The sequence below is a fragment of the Squalius cephalus genome, assembly GCF_949319135.1.
Source record: "Squalius cephalus genome assembly, chromosome: 1".
NCBI classification, from domain to species: Eukaryota; Metazoa; Chordata; class Actinopteri; order Cypriniformes; family Leuciscidae; genus Squalius; species Squalius cephalus.
In genome coordinates, this window is record NC_137122.1 from 32,252,671 (window position 1) to 32,272,401 (window position 19,731).

Genomic DNA, 19,731 nt, shown 5'->3' on the forward strand with positions numbered 1-19,731 from the left:
TATGTTATGTTATATTATATTATGTTATGTTATGTTATGTTATGTTATGTTATGTTATGTTACGTTACGTTACGTTACGTTACGTTACGTTACGTTACGTTACGTTACGTTATATTATATTATATTATATTATATTATGTTATGTTATGCTATGTTATATTACGTTATATTATATTATGTTATGTTATGTTATGTTATGTTATATTATGTTATGTTATGTTATATTATGTTATATTATATTATATTATGTTATATTATACTATGTTATATTATATTATGCTATGTTATATTATATTATATTATATTATATTATATTATATTATATTATATTATATTATATTATATTATATTATATTATACTATGTTATGTTATGTTATGTTATATTATATTATGTTATGTTATGTTATGTTATGTTATGTTATGTTATGTTATATTATATTATATTATATTATATTATATTATATTATATTATGTTATGTTATGCTATGTTATATTACGTTATATTATATTATGTTATGTTATGTTATGTTATGTTATATTATGTTATGTTATGTTATGTTATGTTATATTATGTTATGTTATGTTATATTATGTTATATTATATTATATTATGTTATATTATATTATACTATGTTATATTATATTATGTTATATTATATTATACTATATTATATTATATTATATTATATTATATTATATTATATTATATTATATTATATTATATTATATTGTTATATTATATTATATTATATTATATGATATTATGTTATATTATATTATATTATGTTATGTTATATTATTTATTTATTTATTTTATTTTATTAGTTTATTTGTCAGGGACAATGTACAAAATACATTAATCTTTCGAAAAGATGTTTTGCACCAGAGTTAGCAAAAGCTATTTTCCATCTGCAGTCCCCGGGCAGGTGCACAATATTAAAACATTAAATAAAAAACGAATCAAAAAAACCATAACATCCTAAAATATATACAACATAGTCAAAAACATTTACTTCAATATTACATTACATATATTATATTATATTATATTATATTATATTATATTATATTATATTATATTATATTATATTATATTATATTATATTATATTCTGTTATGTTATGTTATGTTATGTTATATGTTATGTTATGTTATATTATATTATATTATATTATGTTATGTTATGCTATGTTATATTACGTTATATTATATTATTTTATATTATGTTATGTTATGTTATATTATGTTATGTTATGTTATGTTATGTTATGTTATGTTATGTTATGTTATATTATATTATATTATATTATATTATATTATATTATGTTATATTATGCTATGTTATATTACGTTATATTATATTATTTTATATTAGGTTATGTTATGTTATGTTATATTATATTATATTATATTATATTATATTATATTATATTATACTATGTTATGTTATATTATATTATGTTATGTTATGTTATGTTATGTTATATTATATTATATTATGTTATGCTATGTTATATTACGTTATATTATATTATTTTATATTATGTTATGTTATGTTATGTTATGTTATGTTATGTTATGTTATATTATATTATATTATACTATGTTATGTTATATTATATTATGTTATGTTATGTTATATTATATTATATTATATTATATTAAACTATGTTATGTTATGTTATGTTATGTTATATTATGTTATGTTATATTATGTTATATTATATTATATTATGTTATATTATATTATACTATGTTATATTATATTATGTTATGTTATATTATATTATATTATATTGTTATATTATATTATATTATATTATATTATGTTATATTATATTATATTATGTTATATTATATTATATTATGTTATGTTATGTTATGTTATGTTATGTTATGTTATGTTATGTTATGTTATATAGCCTACTTTGACTTTACTCCACTGAAAACAATGTTGTGAAATCTACATACATATAATTAATTAAAGTGTCTATAGCTCATAGTGTCACTTGACACAGCAGTTGCCTTCCATGTGGAAGTACAGTAAATGAGGTGTGACCACACAGACGGTGTTTGCTACTGCTTTAAGCTTTGAACAGAGTTTTGTGACAGACAGAGGGCGCTTTCGAGTCCCTTCACTGATAATATGTGCAACTCAGAAATGTGTGATAAACATAGACGTTACAGAAAGACCGAAAATGAAGTAAATGTGTGTATGAGCTGAGCTCTGATAACAATCATGTCATACCACACAGATGTATTCTGGGATATTCAATTCGACCTTTTGTCAGTATCTAGCTAAAGATTATTGAAATAACTCGTCGTTGTATGTATACACAATCTGACCCTTAAACGCTCATTTCTAACAATGAATACAATAGACTTTGCAAAAGTTTTCAGTTGCGTCTATTTCTGGCCTCCACTAGTTTCCCGCCTGACTGACGTCAGCATAAAGTTATTTTCATGAATGGAGGGGGCGGTCACGAGGAATCGGTGACGTCAGTGCTTGCGGAAGCACAGAGTGGAATGTTGATACATTGTTGTTGTTTTGTAGTTAATTTAGTTCAGAGAAACATTTCGCTTCGGTTGCAGGACGCGAGACAAGGCTCAGCCTGTTGATTCCAGGACACTTCTCAGAGATTTTGCGCATTCCCGACAGAGATTCCGCGCTCACAAGGTAAAGTGTGCGAGCTTTTCTGGGAGATGTTTTGAAATTCCTCTCGAAATTGCTGATGTTCTCACGATGACGGACAAGAATTCAGCCTATCCGTAGTATTTCAATGCATAGCGTAATAAATTCTTCTCTTAAAATTCTAAAGTTGTATAAAGAATTAGGATTCATTTACTATGAAGGTGGAACATAAGTTATGTAATGGTGAAATATTTGATTATAAAAACAAATAGCGGTCTGGTTTGGACACGTGTTAAAGGTTGCAGCTCGGAATTTAGCCTACTAATGCTTTTTCGGTTTATTATTATTATTATTTTTTACTTTTATATAAACAATCGCATTTATAGACATACTTATATCACTGACTATCCTTAATGTTGTGTAAATTGGAAGTTTGTTTTACTTGCTTCGTACATTTTAAAGGGAATAAGTAGCTGCTTATAGACGGTGCATTTTTGACAAACTAAATAACGACGTCTGTAACTTTTAAAGCAGTTTGGCGATACTATTCCAACTTTTTTGTCGCTTTTAACAGCGGGCATGTTTCAAAAGAATTAATATTACGCCATAAGGAAATAACACGTGGTTGGCATTTAGGAATTCTGGGACAAAGGGCATATTTGTGCGGCGAGCACTTTTTGAAGTAACGACAAGCGACCAAAAGAGTGTTATGATGATCCCGAGTCAGCTGAGCCGCGCGGAAAGATTCCGTTCTCTCGCGCTCTTTAATCAACACGAGGATTCAAGAATAGGGTGACGTTATGTCAGATTCTCAGTGCACGGCGGCGTGAACGCGCACAATGTGGTGGATATTACTTTAAAGCAAAGTAATGCATTGTACCTTCAGTAAAAGGCTCACTATATTTGGAGGGTTTTTATCGTTGCGCAGTGCAAAAACCCGTGATAGATGAATAGCCTACTGTATGAAATAACATCATCATGAAGCAGCATGAGCCACCTTGATGTCTATCAAACCCTAGGACATTTAATAAGACATATTAACAAGTTAGTGATCTTTATGAAGCTCACTTATGAAATGAAATTGCCTATGTGTGTGTGTAGGTGATTGGAAATATTTATTAACACATTGTTTTATGATTGTGTCCACTCTATTCTGGCAGGTTAGCTCTAAAGCAACGCCCTCACAGGAAAAATGAGTCATAACTGGATAATGTGATTCATTTCCACATTGGGTGATACAATAGCTGTCCTGAACCAATTTAATGTGATAAAACAATATTAAAGTGAAGTCCATCCATTGTAATTAGAGGAATGCTTGTCAAACAGAGTATGAAGTTGGATTTCTTTTGGTATGTAACGTTACCATTTAAGGGCACCCATGGTGGGAAATGAACTTTTTTCAGCTTACAAATCAGATATTAAACTCCTTTAAGTGGACCAGAAATGTATTCACACTGTTCCACATTAGTTAGGATCTAAGTAAACTTTACAATCACACTGTTTTTGCAATTCACCTAATACAGCACCATTGGGGTAATGGTGCTGTATATTAGCTTTGTATAGTACTTAAAATTACACAGTGTTAGTTTGGAGAGCTTTGCGTTTACATTGATATAAGTGAAGCAAGTCAAGTCAGTTTACTTAAAGCGCTTTTCATAATACACATTGTTTTAAAGCAGAGCTTTATAAAGTTAATAACTAATTGTCCACATTTAGCAGTTTAGAGCTGGATGACAGTATAGATTACTTTCGATGACGATATAAACAATCACGCAGTTGAGATTTGCTTTATGTACTATGTTGTACAATTGGATATACTTATAGGAGCTATGAATTAGAGTTTGTTTGAATTTGTTATATGGCAAAATGGAGGATTATGAGAGTTTTTTTTTTATTTTTTTTTATAACAACCACACCATAGATTTAAATTGTATTGTATTTGGAGCACCTGTTGAGATTGTTAATTTAGAGGTTTACATATAAGGACAAATCTTGTGGTTGTAAGGAGAAAATTCATGTGGTAGGCTATATGAAAAGCACTCGTGCAGCATGCATGACAAACAGAAAATCAGGCATGCAGGTTGACAGCATGTCTTTCATCTATGTCTCAAGATAAAATCGAATGTGTGCCTCTTGTTTTTTTTTACATGGCATGACATTTTACATGGCATGTGCCACGGCGACTGGTAGATGAGCAAAAATATCCACCAGTGTGTAAAAAAGTATCTGCATTTGGCTGGTGGTGGGTGTTTCATTTCATACCCTGGAGAATATAACAAGGCCACCATCCAAGTTTGAGGGGCCGCTGTGGTCCAATCTGATAATTTGGCTTTGTTTTTCCAGAGTCAGCAGAAGATCAGTTGTTGAGGCTGCTAATTCAGCACTGGTCATTGCCCAGAAAGAGTCTTGAGAGCATTGAGTGCCTGTCATTACACTGAAACAGTTGCTGAGGTCAGATTACGTTTGTGTTCTCATATGTTCCATCGGTTTAAGAGCGTATTGCAGGAGATGGCACTGATAATAGAGCACATATTGAGTTATTTTGTCCCATCTTGATCAATGTGGAAAATCATGGAGGAGGGCAACCTTGTCATGTCTCCTTATTCACTGTATGTGGGGTTGTGTGACCTCGTCTGACTCAGAGTTGCTGAAGTATCTGTGGCGATGGCCTCCCACATGTTGTGCGTTGTCTGCTCGCTGCATTTAGAAACCCAGGGGAAGTGCACTGCGCACACTGCACTGTCATGAGACACACACGTGGGATCACAGGCACTCGTGGCCTGTCACTAAGCAATGCTCCATGAGTAAACAGTTTACAAGTATTATAGTAATCACATGATGCCAATTTTGAGTTATATATGGTTTAGGATTAGTTGTAGTATTGATTATCTCACACATCTAAAACCAGCGTACGCAAATAGCAACAACAAAAAGAATCCTGTGGTTTAGACTGCGCGTTTGGAGAACAGGAACTCTTACAGTACTCTTTGTGGTTAGGACAGTGGGTTTTGAAAGTGAATGAGACAGCGGTAGTTGGTGAGTTAATGACTCAAAATGAAACACGGGGGAACTCCAAACCCAATTCTCACGTCAAGCGCACCCGTTGCTTTCTCTTTGAGCGCCACGTCTCGACCTAGGTTGCAACATTATCAACAGTCATAGTGAATCAAAGTCTTATTGAGTCTCTACAAGAAATGCAAGGTCACTGCACTGCCACTCGAAATATTGCAGTTAAATAAAAAGCCTGTGTTTGATCTGGCCGTTTCCAGAATTTGGAAATTGTGTGATGTGGGCCAATGATTAAATACATTAGAAATGTACTCTTTGTACACTGTAAAAAAAGATATGATGAATAAGTAAAAACAACATTTGTTTTTACATTGCTTTAACTTATCAAAATATGTTAAGCAATTTTCAACTTTTTTGTGTTATACATGATTCAACTAATTTTTTTTAAGTTAGTTTAATGTAATTTAAAGGAATAGTTTGCTTAAAAATGAAAATTATGTGAATGAAGTTGTTTCAAACCTGTATGAATTTCTTTCGACTGCTGAACGCAAAAGAAGATATTCTGAAGAATGTTGGTAGCCAAACAGTTAATGTACCCCCATTGACTTCCATAGTAGAAAAAAAAAAATACCATGGAAGTCAATGGGGTCCATCAACTGTCTGGTTACCGACATTCTTCAGAATATCTTCTTTTGCGTTCAGCAGTCGAAAGAAATTCATACAGGTTTGAAACAAGTTGAGGGCGAGTAAATGATGACAGAATTTTCATTTTTAAGTGAACTGTTCCTTTAAGTTGAAATGACTTAAACATCCAAGTTGATTGTACTTAAAAAATGTAATGCAGTAATTTACTTTATTTTTATTTTAAATTTACAGTGTAGTGGTTTTCACTTTAATACCATGTTTAACAGAAGTTTAATGACTCTAAAAATGCCATTTTAAAAGGTTAAAAGTAGTATATCGCTTACACCTAGAATACAGATTAGTGTACCCATCTTAATCATTATTTTAAAAACAGTTAAAAAGTTTTTTATACATACAAATATGTTTTTATTATTATTGCCATGTCATAAAAAGATAAATTATTGACTGACATTTTAACAGACTTGTTGACCTTAACACAGAGTCATGATGGGTCTTTTCTGTGATGAAATTTCCTATTTTGTTTCCACTTCATGTTTCTGCATATTGGTCCCACCACATGACTTTTATATGACGGACCAAGATTTCAAGATTTTCATATATATACATGTATATGTAAATATCTTACATTTATATAAATGTTTTATTATATGTTTTGTCAGAAATAAAAAAGTAATTCTTTTCAGTAATTTTTTCTTTCATAAGGCTTTTTTCCCCATTATATCAGTGTTTTTTTTTTTTTTTTTGCCACAATTATCTAAATACATATTATTTCAGAAAGTAAATATACATGAATTGCATTTTTAATGTTTGTATTACTTTTTTAAGCTGTATTTTTTTTTCACCTTTAATGCACTGTGCACTAGAGGAAACAATGGCTGCCCACATTTTTTAATTTATTGTTGAATAAATGAACAAACCCGGACAAAAAAATAAATAAATAGGGTCATGTTATTGATCCATGTATTACAGAATCAGACTTTATTGGCCTATGGGATGTCTGGACCACAAAGAAACACCCTGCCCTTTTCGTGGTGCCCTTTACCAGTTTCTGGTTCGGACAGGACTGACCTCACCACCACACTGTGGTCAGGTCTGTGGAAGAGCTTTCTGGGACTTATTTCTCAAGAGCTTGAGTAACTGGATGTTCATATGTCTATGAAGTTTAATGCCAAGTTGTGCAATCCTCAAGCCTGTCCTAATTGCTGAAGACCATTAGTTAAGCATAGTAAGCGTAGGCTGGAGAACTGATGTTACGTCATATACGTGTTCGGATGACTGTTGACGGTTATAACAAATTTGGTTATGTCATGATTTTCCTGCAAAGAATTGTGCTTGTTGTTCATTACTTATTAACCACGTTGCACTGGCTTCTCTGTTGTACATACTGGGGCGGGTTTGTCTTTGGTTAGCACATACTTGACATTCCTTGGAATTCCTGTGTCCCCAGTTGGAAAGGAGCTTTGCGCTCGCTACCTCTCCTCCCAATCCGCAGAATGTTCCGGCGGTCCCGCCAACCATTTCCAAGGTTCCACGTACTTTTCCTTCCACCCCTGCGAAACAACAGGATTTTCCAGGAAACGTCAGTTCAGGAGGGTGTGATTCCCTGCCGATCGTCCTCGCTCTTACCAGTAAACAGCATGACTAACGGCTCTGCTATGCTCTCCATTTCCTTTACATAATATCCCTGCGAACGGGCCGCTGCGCCGTGGAAACGAGTGGGCCGGGACCAAAGGAGACAGAGCTCTCCACCAAAACAGAGACTCGGAGCAAAGCCTTCTCCGGCTCACTCGCGCAGGAACGTAGCAGCTGGCCATTCGCTGCTTAACTAGTGGAGCAATAACAAAAAAAAAAGGAAAAACAAACAGCAAGGACAAGCCAGGCCTCCATTTATCATGGGAACACAAGCACACATGGCTTTGAAGTGGTGTTTGGCTTAGCCTAAGGCCTTGTCTCAATTCTCTACCTTTCATAAGTGGTCAAAACAAGAGAATCTCAGATTCTCACATGCGTTAACATGGCAACGCTGGCGTCAAATTCCATAAGAGGGGAGGTCCTTTGTGGGTTGTTTCTGAGAAAGTTCACAATCTCAAGACTCAAATATGCAGTTACCCAGCCACATTACTCAGGAAGCCTAGAAAGAACGTCATCGCTGTAAGAGCCAAAGCATGCAATGCTCTAGCAGATATTGTCCGTGCGGGCCAGAGGTTTAGTCAGTTATAATCCGCCTCGTTTGGTTTATTGGGATCAGATGTCATGTAAGCAATTAATTGAAACGCAGGTTATGTGACGCAGAGGCCCGTTGTAGTTCACATCATGGTTTGTAATTCATGGAAAATGATTGCGCTGTTTGGCGGAGCTTCTTGACGCAGGCAATCCTTTCCATTGTAACTGAGAGTTGAGTTAACATTATGTATAGTGGAGGAGGCTGACCCTTGAAGTTCAACAGAAAGGTTGTTGACGGGCTTAATGCCGTGACCAGCATCCACATGATGCCTGTGACATGTCTGAACAGCTTCAACTTGTGATTACTGAATAGTTTCAGTTCTGTTTGTGCTTGTATATTACATCTAGCAATGCATATCAGGCACGCCATTATGCAAGGCAAGACATATTCATTTGATAAAACGTTATATGGTTGATGTGAAATAATAAGGCAACTCTACCACGTTAACCGGCCTCTGTCAGAGATGTCTGCAGGTTTTTGCACAGTATTGTTATTGTTGATTCTTAGTTTGACTCACTAAAGGAAGTGGATGTTGGGGCTTCCAGTTCTGTCCCTTACGTCCATCTAATCGTAGCTTTACCACAACTGCAACAAGCTACTATATAAATGCCATGCTTGCAGAAATATAGTGAACTTGCTCAAGTATTATTCAGTAGTCAATTTAGTCAAACGTGACATGAATAGACTTGTTTTACACAATTTTAGTGCACTGTCAGAACAAAAATATGTAAATTGAAAAAACTGAGGGCTTTCCAATAGGAGATCTTATTTACCCCTAAAAAGTTCGTAATACCTCAAGGTTACATATAAAGGTGCAACTTGTGTTTTCCTGGTAGTGTGTTTAACACTTACTCATTGATTTATTTAGATTTGTTTTACATTATTTTGTACAGTACCACTATTATGAATGCTATTTTTTTTTTGGCAGTGAGTACTAAATATTGAAATATTGCACACCAAAAAAAAACATATATTCTGAGTTGACCGTACTCAACGATTGTACAAGTTTCAAAATGAATCGCATGCCTTTATATAACATTTCAATTTATTATTTCAGTGTTGTTGCTGTGAGTACATTAGCAAGTAAAACTAAATATAACGTGGAGTAAATCTGGTTATATTTAGATGATTGTAATCATGTTGTAAGATCATTATGCATAGTATTAAGTATGCGGCTCTCTGAATGGAAAGTGGGGCCCCTTTGCTTTTCTCAATGTCAGTGTGTGAGAAAAGTTATTCTGTTATCTGCACGTCACACTCTCTTTGTGGCTTCCTTCACAGGGCTTTGTGCTCTAACATGGATTCATTTTTTCCCCACTGGCTTCAGAATCTATGATAAGAAGACTAGTGTTCAGATGGACTATCAAGTGTTCAGCATCAAAGGCGGTGTTCAGTCCTATAATTTATGTCCAGGAAACTATGAAAACCCGGCTCTGGCCTTGGGACATTAGGGCTTTTCCTCTCTGTGAGGGCTGAGCAGGAAAGAGGGGCCCCCTGTCAGTTCACCCCAGTTCTCAGCACAAATGGAAAGGGGGACCATGTGCTGAAGGAATTTCAGGGAAATGTGTGTGTGTGAGAAAGACCTGAAAGGCTGGAGGCCCCATGAATAGAGAGGGAAGCATTTAAAGATTCCATGGTCCTCGTTGGAAAGAAAGGCAGGTCCTCCCCTGTCAGAGACATTTTAAAATCACCCATGCTGAGCCAACTTGCTGTCTAGGATAGCTCTTCTTGTCAGAGCTGACCTTGTTTGTCACAGTTTTAGATGTGTACGCACGGGACAGTGTGGATTTGATATCCAGTGTTAATTCTGATTCAATTCATATTTTAAAGATTGCAATTGCATTTTCACTTAAATTTTTCAAAATATAAATATTGCATAGTTTTCTTGTTGTCAGTTTGACTGGAGCAAAATGACTTGAGGGGCCCTAAATGTAGCCCTCACATCAAGGGCCAGATGGTATGAATCAAGCCTTGAGTGATTTTTTTTCTTTTTTTTTTTTTTCTTGGTATTTGGTTTCAACTGCTCAGTTCATACCCAATCTATACACTTTTGTTCTGTCATAACGAAACATTTAAACCTGCAACTAATGCACGTCTGGTGTGGTTTACTAAGACCAAATCAAAAGAATGACTCAGAATTTACCAAACATGCCAAAGGCAGTGAATCTGCTCACTGGTCAAAGATACTTATTGTAACAATTACTAAAGAATTCTTAGTAAGAGAAAATGATCACTTAAAATGGTTGAGGTATGCAGAGGGTTGAAGGCCAGATGACTGGACCGGAGAAATAAAGTGCGGAAGTTGGAACATGGGCTATCTGTGCCCCAAAGAAATCCATTCTGAATGGAATGCACGTTTCATCCTGGAATAAAAGAGGAATAGCCCAAAGGAATAATCATTCTCATTGAGAGTGTTGCTGTTGAAAATGTAGCTTTAGGATTCCACACGTATTTCACTTCTTAATGATTTGCTTATAATATTTCCACTTAGAATTGTGTCACTGGCAACTGGAGTTTTGTGTCAGCATGCTGGGCTAAATATAACAAGCACAGTTAAATAAGGACATGAAACAGGCCAGGAAAGCCTAGTGTAACAGGATCCGGTCTTTCAGCCACAGTTCTAAACCTGATAAAGAACATTGTCTAAAAGCACAAATATAACAGTGGCTGTATAAGGGAAACTATTCCCATGTGACTGACGGCCTCCTGGAATGTTCCATTTACTGAAGAGCAAAGGACCGACTTAACTTGATTAAAACTCAACATTACATTCAAAAAGGTTTCCATCCGTGGTCTATACCACTTTTATATTTAAAAGGAATCACAGTAATTTGACAGACAGACAGACAGACAGACAGATGATAGATAGACCGACAGATAGATAGACAGACATACAGACAGACAGACAGATGGTTGGTAGATAGACAGATAGACAGACAGACAGACAGATGGTAGACAGACAGACAGACAGACAGATAGATAGATAGACAGACAGACAGACAGACAGACAGACAGACAGACAGATAGATAGATAGATAGATAGATAGATAGATAGATAGATAGATAGATAGATAGATAGATAGATAGATAGATAGATAGATAGATAGACAGACAGACAGACAGACAGACAGACAGACAGACAGACAGATGGTTGGTAGATAGACAGATAGACAGACAGACAGACAGATGGTAGACAGACAGACAGATAGATAGATAGACAGACAGACAGACAGACAGACAGACAGATAGATAGACAGACAGACAGACAGACAGACAGACAGACAGACAGATAGATAGATAGATAGACAGATAGACAGACAGACAGACAGACAGATAGATAGATAGATAGACAGATAGACAGATAGATAGATAGATAGATAGATAGATAGATAGATAGATAGATAGATAGACAGACAGATAGATAGATAGATAGATAGATAGATAGACAGATAGATAGATAGATAGAGAGATAGATAGATAGATAGACAGATAGATAGAGAGATTGATAGAGAGATAGATAGAGAGATAGATAGAGAGATAGATAGAGAGATGAATAGATAGATAGAGAGATGAATAGATAGACCGACAGATATATTGATAAATATAGATAGCCTACATACACTGTTAAATAATTAAATGGCCAATAAGTTATGACAACGTATGTTTATACATTGTCTTAACTAATCAAAATAAGTTAAGCAATTTTCAACTTTTTTACAAGTCAGTTTAATGTAATTTAAGTTGAAATGGCTTAAACATCCAAGCTGATAGATAATTAGGTCAATGTAGCGTCAGTGTGGGTGTCACTTTAACGCTTTAGCAATTTTATTTTTTATAAAGTCATACTTATTATTTTGGTTTATTTATTTTCTCAGTTTTTTTTAAAGTTATCTAATTTTGTAAAGGGGCCACTTGAGTATTTTTTTTTTTTTTTAAGAGTGGTCCTCCTGTGCGTCGAGCTTATGAATGAAGCTTGTTTACCATTTTTCTGGTCACGTGACGCACTCCCACTCCCATTTGCCGGGTGTCTCCATGGCATCGGTCTTGAACAGAGTTCACGCATTCTGACGCTCCTGAAATGGAACCCTCAACGGGTGTTTTTTTTTTTTTTTCGTTTCGTTTCTAATTTGTCTGTGGTGGGTGTCTCGAGGCCGTGAAGCTCGACTCACAGAAGTGGCCTTTTTAAAAATAGCTCAGTGGCCAAAATAGTCTTGCATGAACGGCTAAGCAGAGAGATCAGACAAAGAGAGCTGACCTGCTTCTATTATTGCACTCTTGCAACGCTCTAGTGAGCTACATCGTGAGAACGCGAGATCAGCAAGTAAACAGGGTAACCCTTGTCTGAATGATATTACAGTACACAGCTCTACTGGCCTCTGCTGCTCGCTCTTGGTAACTTCACTTAACTCGGCTACATGATGACAGGTGCCCTGTGCTGTGACTGAAAAATAATATTCAACCTTTCATGCATTATATTTGTTCATTTCTTTTCTTTTAGATTTTTGAGGAGTTCTGATTAGCTGCTTGTATGCAGGGCATGACGACTCATTTTACAGAGGGCAAAGCTTTAAAGGTAAGATCATTTCCCTGTGGTTAATGAGATCTATATCTCTATAGGACATTATTTCAACTATTATTATCTGGATGGTTGTTATCTAAACATTTAAGATGTAAGAAATATTTCTTCTCATCACCTTTATGGATGCCCCCATGTATTGCACATCTGTCACACCATATTTTTCAGTAGTCACTTCAATATAGATAGATAGATGGATAGACAAACAGACAGATGAATAGATAAGATAATAGATAAGTTGAGAATAATCTTTATACAAATTTTGGTTGAAAAAATCCTGAAAACCCCCAAATTTATTGGTGATTGAAAAAAAAATCCCATTGTTTTTGCCTATACATATAATTTCATGTCATTTTATTTTTTAAACAACTTAGTCCTGGCGTCCACTACAGAGGACATAGCATAACGTATGAATAAAATGTTATTTTTCAAAAATGTTTTTTTTTTTTTACCATTTGCTTATTGTGCTATAAACAGTGTGATGACATGGAAAAAAACTAAATTCACAAAACTTTTTTTTTCTGGGTCTCAGGAGGATATCATTAACCGAATTACTTGAATAAATGTTGAATGATGTAGAATATTTGCATGGTGATTTAAATTGCTTTAACAAAATAAATAATTATAGCGCAAACAAAAAACAATAATTATATATTGTTATATTTTTAACAGTGCTATATTGTTTATTGGTTCTGTGTGGGAGATTTCAGAAAAGATACAGATGCAGTAAAAACTGTAATATTGTGAAATATTATCACAATTTAAAATGACCGTTTTCTATTTGAATATATTGTAAAATGTAATTTATTCCTGTGATCAAAGCTGAATTTTCAGCATCATTACTCCAGTCTTCAGTGTCACATGATCCTTCAGAAATCATTCTAATATGATGATTTGTCATGACACACACACACACACATTTGGAAACTGTGATGCGTTTTGTTTTCAGGATTATTTTATGAAGAGAGTTCAAAAGAACAACATTTAGGCTATTTGAAATCTTTTGTACCATAATACTTTTGTTCAATTTAATGCATCCTTGATGAATAAAAGTATTCATTTCTTAATTTAAAAGAAAAACAAATTTTACATTGCCCAACATTTCGAACGGTAGTATATTTACTGATACATTTTTTCTCTATTAAACTGCAAGATGAAAACTGACATCAAAAAAATATTGATTTTGCTTAAACGTTCTGTTGTCTCTCCGTTCTGTGGTCCAGGTAAAGAAGGAAGCGGGTGAGAATGCCCCGGCGCTCAGTGATGACGAGCTGGTGGGCATGTCGGTGCGGGAGCTCAACCAGCACCTGCGCGGGCTGTCCAAGGAAGACATGGTCCGGCTGAAGCAGCGGCGGCGCACGCTAAAGAACCGCGGCTATGCTGCCAGCTGCCGCATCAAGCGCGTCACACAGAAGGAGGAGCTTGAACGGCAAAAAACAGAGCTGCAAAAAGAAGTGGACAAGCTGGCCCGTGAAAACGCCAGTATGCGACTGGAGCTGGACGCGCTTCGTGCTAAGTACGAGGCCCTGCAGTGCTTCGCCCGGACTGTCACCCGCGGGCCTCACGGTAAGGTGGCCGCCACCAGCGTCATCACAATTGTCAAGTCAGCCAATCACAACCCCAGCTTTTCGGCACCCTCGCAGTGCTGATCGACAGCGCCTGCCCAGCTCCTTTTGGTCCAATCCGGCTCTGAACCTTGACTGACCCGCCGGCCACCGCTCGACCCACACTGAGAGGAAGCTCAGTGGTAAGACTGAGGGGAGGGTGGAGGCCTTAATCTGCGTGACTACAACAGGCTGCATCTATTTTCATATCTCTCTTTTACACACTCACTGAACACACATACTTACAAAAACATTTCTTTTTTGTCTGTGCACTGTGCTATAAACTCCGGCACCGGCAGGGCGCACTGACCGCTCTTTCCACTTCAACACAGGCTGAGATTTAGCAGAGATGAGCACTTGTTAAAGTGTGAGAAAGTACTTGACTTAACCTGCCATGGCAGCACTGATGCCCCGTGACATATTATGCATCAGAAACTAAAATAAATGTTTAGTATCATTATAAGATATATATATTTTTTCTTTTGAAGAAATTAATACTTTTATTCAGCAAGGATGCATTCAATTGATGGGAAGTAACAGTAAAGATAATGTTACAAAATATTTCAAATTCTTTTGAACTTTATATTCTGGATCCTGAAAAAAAAAAGTATCAGAATTTCCAAAAAAAAAAAAAAAAAAAAATTATATATATATATATATATATATATAATAATTTCTGAAGGATCAGTGACACTGAAGACTGGAGTAATGATGCTGAAAATTCAGCTTTGAAATCACAGAAATAAATTAAATTTTACAATATATTACAGTAGAAAACAGTTATTTTAAATGTTAAGAACATTTCACAATATTAAAGTTTTACTTTAGCAGAAGAGACTAACATTCAAAAAATCTTACTGACCACAAACTTTTAAAAACATTTTTTGAGAAAGATTATGTGGTCATCTTGCATCATGAAATACATTAGCATAATACGTCACTATGAAATGATATCAGTCATTGTGAAAGAGCAGTGTTTCTGATCCTGGACAAAAGTCAGGTGTGACCATCAAAGTCCAAAGTTGACATCAAGGGCAAATCCTTATCCTGAAGCGTTACATTACTGATAAACAGAGAAAATTATCCAATTGGAAATCAGCCAATCCCCTCTTAGTCGGCAGTTTAAACGTACAAATCCCAAATGGGAAAACTGCACTTATCGTTACTGTTGAATTACAGTCTAATACTATGAAGCACTTGCAGAGCAGACCAACACATGTAAATATTCAAGACTGAAATTACAGATTAACTGAGTTTCTAGAAAAGGGCACTTCATGGTGGGTTTTTAAAAAATGATTATATTTGTTTTATGAGAGGTTAGTTAGCATAATGTTGATTATCCGGCACATCTGTGTTGTCCGTTATCTCAAAGATACACCGTTTTCCCTGACCTGTCTCTATACGACACCATAAAATGGTAGGTAATCCATATTGGATATAGTGATAACAGGAGCTGTCTAGCAAACAAACAAACAAAAAAGTTTAACAATAACCTGTATATTACAGAACTGAGTTAACATCAAAATCAAACGGTGTATATACAATTCCGTCCGCTCAGAAAGCATTCCTCACGAAAGGTGCCACTGCCGGTGTTGGTAACCCTGATAAAATGTATACAAAATGCAAATATTTGTTCTTTCGACGCAGACTCTTGGGTAAGGAGAATCCTGGTGTCCAAAACAAATGAACTTAGCATTCATATTCAGTAAAACTGATCTGTCGTAAATGTAAGATGGCTGAATCAGGATTGTCTCTTACCTAAGTGGCTATGACCGTTCTTGTGAGCTCTTCCACCACTGCAAGAAGCATTAGAGGGATGTTGTGCTGCACTAATATCCCCAGCTCTCTGGGCTACTGTACTTGTAATGTTTCCCATCGTCTCTAAAACGTTTCCAGGACACGAAATCCCTTCAGAGTGGTGTGATTGTCGTAACTGTCTTTCATTTCAGTGGCCTATTTAACTGACTTAGTTCAGACGTCCAAAATTTGCCTTGCAGAAAGCCATGCGTTAGCCTTAAACTCCTCAGTTCCTTTTTATGTACATAATGTCAGTTTATAAACGCAACACACTATTAGTTTTCATGGTGAATGGTAGCATTCAGATGCTATTTTCATTTTGAGAGTGCATATTTTAGGAACATTTCATTTCAGTATTCATCATTTTATTTGCCTTTGTTTGGTGATTTGTGTCCTGTGCAGTTGTTTTTAAATGTGACCACAGTTCCGGTTGGCAGGTCCTCTTTTCTGGTCGTATGGTTTTTAAATTGCTGATCCGCTTTCCCTTCAGGCCACAAATCCGTTTAGGGTGAAAAAAAGCCCAGAAATTTTCCATTTGTCATGTTGCGGCCAACTTTTGTTCCCTCTAAGATACCTAATGCGTTACGTAATATTAGAACTTATCAGAATTCAGTTCCCTTGATAGGAAATGCTACATGTCACTTCTTCTTCTTTATTGAATTAGACTATACAGTGACAGATTATACTTTTTTTTTTTTTTTGAGAAAAAGAGAACTTGACAAAACAGATTTTCTGTGCTTTACACTGACATCTGGTGGTGATCTGCATTTTCCTTTTTTTTTTTTTTTTTTTTTTCTCCTTCTTCTTCAAAATGCTGTGATTGAATGCTGATGACACCAAGATCTGCTCTTTGATTTCTTGGACTATTGAGGCATTGCTGTTTTGCTTTGTGTTCATTTCAGCTGCCACCAAAGCCATAACCCACCCATGTGCTTTCTTTAAAATAAACTTCATATTCTTTGAATTTGTATTGCGAGTTAAACAAAACGACACCCTCCAGTAACCAGATCGTAACGCCCTAAGAACAGAACACGCTGTCACAAAATTATTCTGTAATTTTACAGGGTCGCCAGTGTTTTTTTGGCCAGTTAGCAAAATCAGTAGTGACAGAGGCATTACCGGTGACTGAGGCCTGTAGACATTTCCCTGTTTTGAAGCAGTTCAGCGCAGTAAACGTTCCTCCTAACACAGTTTGATGGTGAAGATGGTCTTTAAACTAAGTGGGTACTTGTTTTTTTTTTATTCTATGTATGCTGTATGTGGCCTTTTGGGCTGAATAGGATAAATTATTCTATATTTTACATATGAATATATCTATTTTTCAAAGTATATAATATGTGCTCAGTCAGTCCTTAAAGCTATTTACCATGAACGCACATAGGAATTTTAACCAGTGCTCTTTCAAACACACTTGCCTATAAGAATCTTATAGTAACTCCATGACATATAAAGTATGCTGCTCCAAATTATTACTTTATATTTGTCAATGTTAAGATGAAACTGTAAGGTATTAGGAGTAGTCCTGTTAAATAGTGCCTTTAATATTGAGCTTGTCATCATTTAAGTACTGTATGAATGGGTGTGGTTGTTTTGTAAAATCATATTTCCACATATGCAACCACGTTGAACAGTTTTGATAGATCTCGTGGGCGTAACTGTCGTGCTATATATAAAATAGCAATTGTAAATACGGACACCATGAAAGGCAGCAAAAACTAGGCTTAGATTAATCCTATTCATGATTCTCATTAATCTGCTTGTATCACATTGATCTCTGATATTTATTTTGTTTGTTTTTTTTATTCTCATCATCTAAATTATTTTATTTACACTCATTTGTTTTCTTTTCAATTAACTACCCTCATGTACAAATGAAATCATTCTGTTTTTTTCTTTTTTCATTCTGGCTAAATTTGAGGTGGTAAATTATTCCTGTACAAAGTCTGCAGTGTTTGTTTTGTACTTTTAAATAAAGCTTTTCTCATGTAACCTTCTTTGAATCTGAAGTCTTGTTTGGTGTTACATCAAAAAAGAAACTCATAAAAACCAATCTCACTCCCTTTCATTTATTTCCTAAGAGAAAAGATTGTGTCAACATAACCAACTGTACAGGAAGCTAAAATATCAGAGAGATGACTAGGTCTAGATATCATGCAATATACTATATACACTTTCTTCATCCACAGTTAAAAGGCAGCAATCATTGGCACAAGTCATACTCTTATAATGCTGCCTCCAAACCATTGTTTAACAAATGACTTATATGGCTAATTTACAGACAAAACAGGTCAATTTATTTTGTCTACAAAGTGAATAGAACAACTCTGAATCACATAACATGGTTTCACATAACATGGTTTAACATTTTGAAGTCCATAAGCTTGATTATATTATTTTCAAAACACAATCAATTGAACTACCAAGTTAACAAAAGGTAGATTAGCAAATACATTAAAGGAACATATTGAAGAAAATTCTGTATCCAGTCAAAACAAGGGATGCACTCAGAAACTTCAAGACAGGACTTTGAAGACATTAATAGCTTTGCATGATACTAAATACATCTCACCTTGGACTGTTAAAAACGATTTAGGCAAATCATTAAAGAGGTGAACAAAACACCCTTGAAAGGTTAAACAGTGGATAACTTAACAAATTAACAGTAACACTCGTGCCACTTTACACTTAAGATGCCACAGGTTAAAGCTTTAACCAACCAAACAATGGCTGAATACACATTATTTGCAATTAAATTACGTGATGATAGCTGAGACTCGCCTTCTTGCATCAGATCTCACTGTTTTTGAAGGCCTGGTGTGAAAATGAATGAACCTCCAAATCAAAGCACGGACAGTGCTCTGTCCTTGCGGCATGACTGATACAAAGGTTTCAAAGATCCGCAGACAACAGTTTGAAGTGCGATCTCCAAAGCCAGGGCATCTTTGAGAGCCGGTTCAATTCGTCCTGAGACCCAGCAGAGAGCCGCTGAGCAAATACTTCAACCAGATGCAAGAATGGCTCCCTAAAGTGTCAGTCCCTGATTCATTCCATCTGAACGGCTCCACGTGCCTCATGTTGATCAGCCATGCCTCAGAAAGGTTTGGAGGAGAGAAGGGAATCTTCTTTATAGGGCAGGATTACCCACGACTACAGGATGAGCTCGGGACAACAGTAAGGAAAACAAAACAACCCTTACATGACCCGGTCTACCTTCATTCCTTGTCAGGAAACAGTCCAGATCCC

At 35.3% G+C, this 19,731-nt stretch overlaps 1 protein-coding gene across 1 annotated transcript; it reads left to right on the forward strand.

Annotated features, from left to right (window-relative positions):
* Positions 1–2,485: 2,485 nt before the first annotated feature.
* On the forward strand, positions 2,486–18,192 carry mafk (v-maf avian musculoaponeurotic fibrosarcoma oncogene homolog K). Its single transcript, XM_079874710.1, has 3 exons — positions 2,486–2,678; positions 13,010–13,084; positions 14,311–18,192. The coding sequence occupies exons 2-3, from the start codon at positions 13,040–13,042 to the stop codon at positions 14,734–14,736; spliced, it is 471 nt and encodes a 156-aa protein (XP_079730836.1). The 5' UTR covers positions 2,486–2,678; positions 13,010–13,039; the 3' UTR covers positions 14,737–18,192.
* The last annotated feature ends 1,539 nt before the right edge of the window (positions 18,193–19,731 follow it).

Excerpts from the sequence above, each read along its gene's own strand:
- mafk (XM_079874710.1), top strand. The coding sequence starts at position 13,040 with ATGCAGGGCATGACGACTCATTTTACAGAGGGCAAAGCTTTAAAG. Across the intron at positions 13,085-14,310 it reads CAGAGGGCAAAGCTTTAAAG|GTAAAGAAGGAAGCGGGTGA; the intron begins GTAAGATCATTT and ends TCTGTGGTCCAG.